This window comes from Caretta caretta, chromosome 4 (genome assembly GCF_965140235.1).
Source record: "Caretta caretta isolate rCarCar2 chromosome 4, rCarCar1.hap1, whole genome shotgun sequence".
In the NCBI taxonomy this organism is placed as follows: domain Eukaryota; kingdom Metazoa; phylum Chordata; order Testudines; family Cheloniidae; genus Caretta; species Caretta caretta.
This window is the reverse complement of record NC_134209.1, coordinates 13,026,663-13,038,256: the sequence shown is the minus strand read 5'-3', so window position 1 is coordinate 13,038,256 and position 11,594 is coordinate 13,026,663. Positions and strand designations below refer to the sequence as shown.

Here is an 11,594-nt window from a genome sequence, read left to right as displayed (position 1 = left end):
CATAAAAGCGCTGTTCCCATCCCAGCCGCGGGTAGGATAGAGTGGAACGTGCCCCCCTCCTGGAGTAGGCTGAAGCGTGACGGAGGTTCAGGGCTTTGCCCAGCTGTAGCAGTCGGTCACCGCTCCACCCCCTCGATTTTATGCGTCACACAGAGCCCTTGGAGGGGGCAGGCTGACCTTGCAAACACAAGCGGGGGTGCTCCTCAGACAGGGATTTCCCTACACCCCCCCCCGAATTTCCCCAACAACCCCCCCCCCAGTTTTGTGAACTAGTTACATGCAATTTAGTGATTGGAAATTTGAATGGAAATTGAAACATTAATACACACTTTAAAAGCATATACAGCATATGATAAAATACTTGTACCTGAAAAAGTATAATAGATTTGAAAAGTATGACCATAGACTAGCTTCCTTATACAGCTGTTGTTTTTATGACCATGTCAGTGCCTTCATTTGGGTGATGTTGGCCAACCTAATAATTTCACATTATGATTTCTAAGTAAAGTCTAAATGAGCTCTCCCTGACAGCTAGTGATGAGCTGGGGGAAAAGGCTTCAGGACCGGATTGTATTTTCATTCACACCCCATCTACCTAGGTATCCAGCAAACAGAGCTGTTGTTGCCCAAATGATAGATTTTGGCTAGGGTTGGGTTATAAATCACTTGAATGCGAGGTGGGAGATGTAATGAAGTGTTATTTCCATTGTATGAGTAAAGGGCCGTAGAACTGTACTTAGCCTGTGCTGATTGAGGGCATCAAGAGAGGGTGGGGACAGGTGTTTTGCTTGATGGTCTGCCTGAGTCACAAGTACTATTAGACCTGCACCCCTCCACTGTTTAAAGACAGAACTGATTAGGCTCCATAGATAGTCTTTGTTTTATTAAGTGACCCCTAAGCTGAAATCACTGATAATCAGGTGCTTAGACCTGCTGTGGGACAGTGTTTCTGTGGAAGAGATGGCCAGCCTGCATTAGCAGTGAGGTTCCCCCACTGAGAGCTCAGCTAAAATCACTGAGAGCTGCATGGACCCTCAAGAGACGGACTCGCAGAGGTCATAGTGGCAGCAGAAGGTGACGGCGCAGGGCCATTGGTAACAGAGCGATGGAATGAACAGTGGCACAATGAACAACAGTGGTCAGAGCGAACAGTGAGCAGCTGGAGGAACGAGCAAGGTGCCTTCTTGCCCCCCACCTGGGAGATGAACTCATGTGAAAGCACCTCTGAACTCTGAGTTTCCACTGACCAAGGACAACACCGGTGAGTGTTAATGAGGCTGTTAAGAATCCTAGAGACACAACACAGTTCATGCAAACAAACATCATACTTTTTATTTAGGCAAGAGATACCACACACTACAAACTGGAGGCCAATGTTAAGTGCACTGTCACTTGTTCATCCTGAAGTTGAACACTGTTTCCAAACAAGACCAGCAAATGCTCACTGTCTTTCTGCAAGAAACTCAACTGACTGGTTAGAAACATGAGGTGCAAGAGTGAAAGACTCAACAGTTGAAAAAGTGAAGAACTCTCTCACCCCATTCAAAAAATTTACATACATGGCTAATGAATGCACCAATGCAAATGGTCATCAAGTATTAAGTCATCGTGTACATTATCTTGATGTCAGTGGTAGGCCAGTAGATGCATTTCTAGATGTTCAAGTTATAGAAGACAGATTGGCTGCATCTGTGACAACCGACATCTTAGAAGAGTTAAATGCTTGTCAATGGGACCCCAAACAGATGACTGCTTGTGCATTTGATGAAGCTGCAAACTTCTTTGGAAAACATGGTGGAGGACAAGCTTTGCTGAAAGAAAAGTGTAACCCTAGTGTCTCCTATACACCCTGCAGAGGCCATCTACTCCAACTAGCGCTAGTACGAGCCGCAGACTCTCCGAAAGACATTTTAAAAGCTATAAATTTAATATCTTCATTATATTATTTTTTCAGCAAGAGTCCAAAAAGACTGAATATCTTGGAAAATATAGAAGATACACTGGGACTGAAGTTCAAATTAGTCCAACCTGGGAAAACCCGCTGGCTTTCTCATGAGCGATCCTTGGCTGCTGTCTTAAAATTACTCCAGCCATTATTACTGGCTTTGGAAAGTATCTACCAAGATGGGATGGATCTAAGTAGTGGGGCTGGTGGATTACTTTTGCTACTACGTTCAGAGAAGACTATTGCCATTCTCTCTCTTGTAAGTCTACTGTTGAAACCACTTGGGTCATTAAACAATGCCATCCAGGCATCTGCTACAACAGTAGTAGATCTTTGTCCAGCAATAGAAGTTACATTTGGATCAATCCAAGAGCTATCCATTGAAAAAGTACAGGAAGAAGCAAAGACTTCAGTCCAGAAGTTGACTAATGAAGGCATTTATATTGAATCCTTAAGTGAAGAGGACAAGAAGTGTTTGTTAAGACAACTGAAAAAGTGCGCAGACTTGAGTCTTAAAAATCTACAACAACGACTTCTAGATTCTACTCAGCCTCTTTGTAGCTTTTACAGATCCCTGTCCTATAAAATACCAACAGTTGAGTGGAGTGAGGCACTCCAGCAATGGGGCTGCCCTGTGCTCAGGACAGAATAGAGAATTTGAACACAGCGTGGAATATCATACCATGAATGAATGAAGATTTGACTTCAACTTCTTTTTTATCATCACTAGTGGCTCAACCGGATCTTTGTGCTCTGTTTCCTGGGATGAAAGAAGTAGGAATTCATCTTTTGCTACTCCCAGTCACAACAGCTACAGTTGAGCGTTCTTTTTCATCATTGAATAGAATTTTATATTTTGAAAGAAGTCGCCTTCTGCCTGATCATGTGAATGAACTAATGAGCATATCAGTTGAAAGAATGGAAGTACCGGACACACGAGAAGCCACCAAATATGAACGCATTGCATTCGAGAAGTTCATTAACAGAGTTGTGCAAAATTATAACAAGAAACCAAGAAGGATGTAGATGTAGTGCTTCATAGAAGGCTTGAGTAGCCAACTTTTTAATTTGTGTGATGATGATTTTAAAATCCATCTAATAAAATGGTCATGAAACATTTTTCAGTTTTTACTATGGTGCCATACAGCCCACCTTCACCCTCACAGTCCCACCCCTCATCAGCCCTGACCTCCCCCCCCACCCCCCCAGTAAATTTGAACACACACCCCCTCCCCATTTCAGTTCCTGGGGAAAACACTGTCCCCAGAGACTCTAGCCCTGCAGAGGGGCCTGTATGTAGGTCCCCCTGCAGGGTCAGGGTATCATGCCATGGGCACTGCCAGCTTGCACCTTTTTATTGCAAGGCTTGCAATAGTGGGTGAGTTACAGAAAGACCCAGCCCTTGGAGTCATAGTGTCATGTGGGAGTTCCTGCTTTTACTGTACTTAAAAAAATGTTTCCAGGCCTGCGGTGATTGTGGTGAAAAGCTTGAAAGCATCACCCTGGGAGGCACAGCCAGCAGAAGGCAATTAAACCCAATCCAAGAGCTAGCAACATCTCATGATTTTAAAATCAATCTGACTTTGGATTTTTTAATCCTTGAGGCTGGCAGTACTAGCTCCGGCGGTTTCTGGGCGCTACTCATCTTGTTTTTCCGGACAGAGCCTCTTTTTTGAGCCTCCGTCTTCTGTCCTGGTGGATTTTTCAAATAACAGGCAATGTCCTGGATTCTTGCAGAGTGTATGCTGTACCTCAGAAAGAGCCCTGATTGATCTGCTTCCAGTGGGTTCCTGCCCTGCATCCACAGCTAATTGATCTGTTCCCCTGCAGCCACAGTTGCTGGATCCCTGTCCTGGGAGGGGCTGCCTGATGGACATCCTTGCGTTCTGAGCTTGTGCCAGCTCCTCTGCCACCGTGACAGGAAGTGGCACTGCCCCCACCTCCAGTAACTACCCCTACTGCAGGTACCCCTTCCAGCAACCCCAGCTGTACCTCACTCAGCTCCTCCTCCCCCCAGTTTCCCAATTGTACCCCCACACACATGCAATGTCCTCTCTTTGGGAACCTGAAATATGGTAACCCACACATAGGGCCTTTTGCACGGGGCACTGCAGATTGAGGCTCCAAGACTCTTCAGTCATTCAAGAACACCCTTACTCAATCTCTTGCTGAGTTGTTTGCATTTTGTTACAATTGAGTGAATTACCAACATAGGCCCTGACTGAGCCATTTTGCAATGAGCTCCACATGGGCACAACCATGCTTATTGCAGGTTTAGAGCCACACTTCAGCCAATCCTCCTCCTCGTGTAGTGCTTATGATTGAAAGCATGATTTTAAGATGATTGGGGTGGGGGGAAGAAGGTTTGCACTATTATTGCTTGGGTTAAAACACCATGATTGATCCCACACCAGCTTCCACTGGCCACCACACATTCAAATGCAGATGCAAGTGCTTGAGCATCTCTGAGTTATAAAAAGGGAGTTTCAGAAGCACTGCTGTCTACAGCATTTCTCAAATGCGGCCATTGTGGCTACATGCAGCCACCAGGGGCTTTTTGGGCAGCCACAACCTCCTGGGCAGTGATGGGGGCAAAGCGGTGGACCCTCCCCCAGGGACTGCCAGCAGTGATTGGGCCCTGCCCCCTTCTGGAGACACAAAAGCCGGAGGAGCAGGTAGTAGGTGTGAATTCCCCACCTTCCCTGGGGCAAGGTCCGGCTTCAGCCCTGAGGAGGCATGGGAGGGAGGACGGGCTACCTCAGTGGTTTGAGCATTGTCCTGCTAAACCCAGAGTTGTAAGTTTAGTCCTTGAGGGGTGCATTTAGGGATCTGGGGCAAAAACTGGGGCAGACTCCAGGCACAGGGATTTGGGCTCCATTCCCCTGCCACACGGTGACAGGCTCTGGCCCCGAGCTCACCCCATCAACCCTGGCCCCCAGTGACCCTTGGCCCCTACTGCCTCCGTACCAACCTCCACATCCAGGACTTAGTTTGTCCCCAGTGTAAGCCTGCTGTGAAAGTAATATTTGCATGTTTGTTAATATCACTTTTTTTTTTAAAGCAACCAAAAAAGCAAACGAAACAACAAGAAAAAAGACAAGAATGTGTAAAAACCTTATTTGTGTTTCTATTTTGTTAGGTCCAGTAAAGAATAGAAACAGCTGTACCTTATTTTTATTATTGAGTCTGCAAAAATAATCCTACATAAATAAATAATGATTTGGACATGTGCATATTTATTTGTTTTTCCTAACGTTAATTAAGTATTTTAGGAAATATGTCCCAACGGTCACCAGCAAGAGTTGGTGGCCACACTCTGAGGCCACCAAAAAGTTTGTCATGAGAAGTAAACTGCATTGTTCTGGGTGCTCCTAGCGCTTTCCCACTGCTCCAGGTGGGTCTGGCCCACTCAGCACCCCACAGAGCGGCAGGCCCCAATTTACAGCTGGGGGAGCAGAAGAGAGGCCAAGCCACTTGCCCAGGGTCACGCAGCGAGCCAGGCGCTGGCATCACTGGCACTGCCTGGCCCCGTGTGGGGTCTGGCTGAGGCTGCCCCTACCCCTGCCCTTGGACATGGGGGGAGGCGATGCTGGGCAGCCCCTGGACTCCCTGCCTCGCTGGGTCCGGCAGGCCCCGCCCGGCTGCCCAGTCCCGCCCGGCAGGAGGCGCTGTCTTAGGCCGGGCTCTCCGCGTGGCCGAGGCCGGGGGAGCGGAGCCGCGGCCTCGCTTCTCTCATGCACCGACTGAGCCGCGCGCTGCTGGGGGCCCTGGCCCGGGGCTTACCGGGCCGGCAGCCCCCGGGCCCCGGCCGGCTCCTGCCCGCTGCCCTGCGGCCGGGGAGACCGGGCGGCCTCTCCACCCGACCCTGGCGGGACCCTGCGGCCCAGGGGCCGGGCGGCGAGGAGGAGCAGTTCGTCTTCCCCGAGTACGTGCCCGAGCCGGGCCCGGCGCCGGCCGGAGAGCCGCCCGCCGCGCCGGGCCGCCCGCCGGGGAGGCCGCGGGAGAAGCGGCAGCACCGGGTGACGGGGCGGCCGGACCCGTCGGTGCCGCCCAGCGGGGTGAACTGCTCGGGTTGCGGGGCGGAGCTGCACTGCCGAGACCCCGCCGTGCCCGGCTACCTGCCCAGCGAGAAGTACCTCCGCCTGATGGGCGGGCAGCCGGGGGGCCCCGGGGTGCCGGGGGGCTCGGAGAGGACGGGGGCCCTGGGGAGCTCGGAAGGATTGGGCAGGACGGGGGCACAGGGGGCCCTGGGGGGTTCGGAGGGGCAGGGGGCCTTGGGGAGCTCGGAAGGATTGGGGGCACAGGGGGCCCTGGGGGGTTCGGAGGGGCAGGGGGCCTTGGGGAGCTCGGAAGGATTGGGGGCACAGGGGGCCCTGGGGGGTTCGGAGGGGCAGGGGGCCTTGGGGAGCTCGGAAGGATTGGGGGCACAGGGGGCCCTGGGGGGTTCGGAGGGGCAGGGGGCCTTGGGGAGCTCGGAAGGATTGGGGGCACAGGGGGCCCTGGGGGGTTCGGAGGGGCAGGGGGCCTTGGGGAGCTCGGAAGGATTGGGGGCACAGGGGGCCCTGGGGGGTTCGGAGGCGCACCGGGCCCTGCAAGGTGTGGTGTGTCAGCGCTGCTGGCTCCTGATCCATCATCAGCAGGCGCTGCACATGCATGTGTCCCGGGAGCAATACCGCAATCTGGTGAGCGCTGCCCTGCGCAGCCCCCCACGCCACGGTCGCCCCCCCCTGGTGCTATACATGGTGGACGTGCTAGACCTGCCCGACTCGGTGCTACCGGATCTGCCTCAGCTGGTGGATGCAGGGTCCAGCATCCTGGTGGTGGGCAACAAGGTGGACCTGTTGCCTGGGGACTCTCCAGACTATCTGAAGCGCTTCCGAAAACAGCTGTTGACGAGCTGTGCCCGCGTGGGCATCCTCCCTGCAGCCCAGGGCACTGGGGGCCAGGTTGGTAGGACTGGGAGCCAGAACTTGGTGGATGTGCACCTGATCAGTGCCAAGACAGGCTATGGAGTGGAGAAGCTGATCTCCAAGCTGCAACGCTCCTGGAAGTGCAATGGCGATGTGTATCTTGTGGGAGCTACCAATTCCGGCAAATCCACACTGTTCAATACTCTGCTGCAGTCTGACTATTGCAAGTCCAAAGCGCCGGAGGTGATCAACAGAGCAACAATCTCGCCCTGGCCAGGTGAGGGGCATGGATGGGGACTTTTATCAGTATCTGTTTGGACTATGCTTTTCAGGGCAAGGAGTGTCTCTTAGGCTTTTATATAGGAGCCTATTTCTGATTGTGGTCTCCTGGGTGTTATGTAGAAATAACTATTCCCCAAAAAAGTTGGTAAAAGAACTTTTAAGGTTGAAAAATCAAGCACTCCAAAGTTAACAAATGTCAGCGTTAAGCTTTCCCTTAATATGGTCTCCTTGTGCATTTGCATTCTGATGCAGGCATATTAAATGGCACAAACCTTTGTTAACATCGAGTTAAGGTTGTCCAGTGGTAGCTTGGGCCTTTCCAGAACTTCAAGTTCAGCAAAACTCAAAACTTCTGAAAACCAAGAAATCCAACCTTAACTCAGCCCTGTGAAGCTGGCAATAGCCACTGGGAATCATCTGCATACACTCTAAGCATTTGGTGTAGCTGTATTTAATGGGGGATGAATAAGCTGGGACAGCTTGGAAGAGCTGTGATTGTGATATGAGGAGATTTGCTGCTGAGTACCCCCAAAAGAAAGAGATGCGGGTTCCAGTCTGCATCCATTCAGTTCAGCATTGTGTAGGTTGTAGCAGGGCAGTGGAAGCTTCTTGACATGGGCATTGTCAGTAGTGAGATGGTGTATGAGAGCAGCTGTGTGTGGATTTAATGATGGGTAGGGGAAAGTCCAGGTTTGGGAAATATCCTGTGTGCAAGTGTCAAGGGATTGTAAAAGGATATGAAGCAGTTGTTAAATTTCACAAGTGTGATATTCTGTCCAGGGAGTAGGCTCATCTTTGAGCATAGGGAAAGTGCAGATAATACTTGTCCATTACAGAGGAGAGGCAAAGTGCCAGTATTTGTGTTACTGGTGTGTTTGGGCAGAGTTAAGGTTGTGTGGGGTTTTACCTTAACTCTGTATTTCTTGATTATCAGAAGTTTGAGTTTGCTGAACTCAGCGTTCTGGAGGGATGCAAGCTGTCACCAGATAATCTTAATTCTGAATTTTTTTGCCAGTGAATTTCTTAGTTTTTTAAACAGAAATGTTTGTTGGTAAGAGGCAGTGATCATTCGGACAGTTGTCGTTCTCACTTAGGTTTTCAGTTGATATGCTACTGTGGCTAACTAATAATCAAAAGACTTAGCTTTTATCTCGTGGTTTCATCAATAGATCTCAAAGAACTTTCCATATTCCCATTTCACAGATGGGAAACTGAGGCACGGAGGTGAAGTGACTTTCCCAAGATCACCCAGCCAGCTATGGACAGAGCTAGGAATAGTCCCAGTCCAGTGGTCTTTCCACTAGGTCACTCAGTTGCTATGTGATTCCTCAGTACTCCTCCCTGCTCCTGTACGTTTTGTTATAGTGGAATGGGAAGAATGGTCATGCTTTGAAACATTTGCAGTGTGTAGCCACTAACAGGGCCGGCGAGAGAAATCTCATCCGTGTTCTAGGTCCCAAAACCTTGACAGTTTTATGACATGGTTGTAATAGTAATTTTAAGCATGTGAGGGAAGACTCGTGTGTCTCTCTCCTTCTCTGCCCTCTGCCACACCATTCCCTGCTACATACAATGCCCCCCCTCAACATTTCCAGCTCCCCCTCCCATTCCCATCCCATCCCATGAAGCCAGCATTTGGCACTAGGCATGCCAGTTCTCAGGTCCTCACCTTTGTCTCATCAGTGTCTTCTTGGTGCATGCACCCAGCATGCCTTTTTAAAGCTCTCCATCCAGAGGGGCAGGGGGGCTTCCACAGATCCTGGCTCACATGGAAGGGGCAGAGGGCAAGAGAAAGGGGCTAGACACCCCCAGAAAGTTAAGAGGTCTCTAGAACCTGGTTCATATGGGGAGGCAAGGAGAGGGGTCAGACCACCATAGATGAGCTGGGCCCCCAGATCCTGGTGCACACACACGGGAGAGGGGCTCAGGCACCATTGTGGATACAGGACATCCAGGTACCAACTCACACAGAATCATAGAAGATTAGGGTTGGAAGAGACCTCAGGAGGTCATCTAGTCCAACCCCCTGCTCAAAGCAGGACCAACCCCAACTAAATCATAGGGGGTAGACCCTCACATCCTGGTGTTCAGACATGGAAGGGGACAAACCTCTGCCCCTATTCTTCCTGTGCCTCTGCTACTCATTCTCATGTCCCCTTCCCATTGTCCCTCTCCTGAGCTCCCTCAATCCCCCTCAACTCTTGTATCACCCATCCCCATTTATCCCACCCCCCTTGCTGCAGCCCCAAGCCCCTCACTCTTATTCCCCCTTAAATGCCCTTCTCCTGCCTGCAACCATTCACATTTCCATTATTTTTTTTTTAACAAAACTGCTTTGATTACATTCCCCTGATATAAAAAACAACCAATTGTGCCTCTCTGGTGTCACAAAGCAGCTATTAGACCTGGTTCAACTGGCCAGTTAAGTTAGCTTTGCATCTAGTTTGCTTCACCAGAGTGAAGCAAAATAGCTGGAGTGGGCTAGCGAATTTACCTTTCTTGATTTCCATTGGTATGTTGTCGTGGTGCTCAGAGCTGTTTACCTTACAGTGAGAATTATGTCAGTCTTCAAGGAGTGGCACATCTGTTAGTTGTAGTCCAGTGCAGAACTTTTACGCTTCTAAAGGCTTTCTTGACAAACTGAAAAACCAAAAATTAGCTCCTCTCTGCACCCAGCATGGGTGGCTCATGGGTTTCTCTGCTCTCAGTTTGACCATTATCAAATTTGCAGGCATCATCAAAATTAGACAAGGGTTAAGCAGTCAGGCAGCAGGACAGAACCAAACTGCAAAGTGACCTGGAGAGAGCAGAGTATTGGCGTCATGTATCTTACTGCTAGCCCTGGTGGTTTGCAAAATATCAGTCGTTAAACCTCTTCCCGATCCTTCAGTCTAATGGGGCTCTTTTTGGCACTGGCCTAGGGCTGAATATAGCAAGTCCTGTGTCAGTGTTATTTTCAGTTTCTCAATATATACATAACTCTTAAACTCCAGTTCATATAATTTGGCCAGATATGTGTCTCAAAATCTCTTTGGGAAAAATAATGTTTAGCAATCTTGTCCAATACTGAATAATATTCATTGAAGCAGAGCTGCCTAGCTTTCAGTGTCATTATTCAGTGAATTTGGCACCTCTGGAAGGTTACCTTAGTGGTGGTGGGAGCCTTCTGTTGAGATGCTAGAGGCATAGAAGTAACAACTCTTGACCCTCTTATATTGACACTCCTCAAGGGGTGAAGTTAGTTCAGTCTCCATGCTCATTGATGCCTTTGCCTCGCTGCTAAGACCCTCAACAGGAGTTAGAATTTGTTAGAAAAGAATTTGGCTGACCTTCCATTCCCCCATAAGCTTCACCTTGGCAGACTAACACATTATAAATTATACAATTGCACGGTCTATACTAAGGTTGTAAAATGCATTCCAGTGTTTTGGCTAACACATTTTAAAAAAAACATCTTCCTTCCTAGCCTCAACAAGGCCATGGTGTCTTCCAGGAAAAAAACTGTAAAAAAACCATGAATTTCTAAGGTGTCCGGAGTGTGGGGGAGTCCGGGCCCTGCACCCCTCTTCCTGGGATTCACCGTGACTCTCAGCCGGCCAGTAAAACGGAAGGTTTATTGGACAATAGGAACACAGTCTAAAACAGAGCTTGTGGGTACAACCAGGACCCCTCAGTCAAGTCCTTCTGGGGGGCAGGGAGCTTAGACCCCAGCCTTGGGGTTCCCTGCATTAAACCACTCAGCCGAAAACCGAAAACAATTTTTGCCCCAGATCCCTAAATGACCCCCTCAAGGATTGAGCTAACAACCCTGGGTTTAGCAGGCCAATGCTCAAACCACTGAGCTATCTCTCCCCCACCACTGTGGCGGATAGTTTCTGAGAAGAGCCATTAGCTTAGCAGTTGACTTTAGTTTTGTTGTTGTGATTGCTTTTCTGTTTCATAAAGAAGAATGAGGCCATCATACAGCCTGCGAACTTTCTTCTGTGTGTGGTTTTTTTCATTGTTTGAACCTTAACATTTAATTGATTTTATATATACTGTGTTCAGTTTGCACAGTCACAGACCTGGATAATGTTGGAATTTGTTTTACAGGCACAACTTTAAACCTCCTGAAATTTCCAATTATTAACCCTACATCTGACAGACTGTTCAGGAGACAGGAGAGACTAAAAGCAGATGCAGAAAAAACTGAAGAACAACTTAGTGATGATGAACAAAAGTATCTTAAATGCCTTAAAAAGCAAGGTTATTTAATAGGTGAGTATTATCTGAGGGAGAGTATCACCATTTGTTCTCAGATGCAAATACTGCATTATACAAAAGACTCAGTTAAGCTTTACTGTATGATAAGTCAGTGTCTAAAGTGAATTCTTCATTGGTAAATGTTGCTAGCCAACATACATTTATGATACATTCTAATTTGGGTTACTAGCAACAGCATATCCGAATAAGAATTC

General features: G+C 49.0%; 1 protein-coding gene across 1 annotated transcript in view; it reads left to right on the top strand.

The window, feature by feature from the left end:
* The first annotated feature begins 5,624 nt into the window (after positions 1-5,624).
* The window catches only part of NOA1 (nitric oxide associated 1), a 28,633-nt gene continuing 22,663 nt past the window's right edge, over positions 5,625-11,594 (top strand). Inside the window, exons 1-3 of the mRNA XM_048847164.2 lie at positions 5,625-6,088; positions 6,515-7,132; positions 11,230-11,394. Coding sequence (XP_048703121.2) covers positions 5,680-6,088; positions 6,515-7,132; positions 11,230-11,394 — 1,192 coding nt within the window. The 5' untranslated portion in view covers positions 5,625-5,679. The remainder of the gene's footprint in view (positions 6,089-6,514; positions 7,133-11,229; positions 11,395-11,594) is intronic.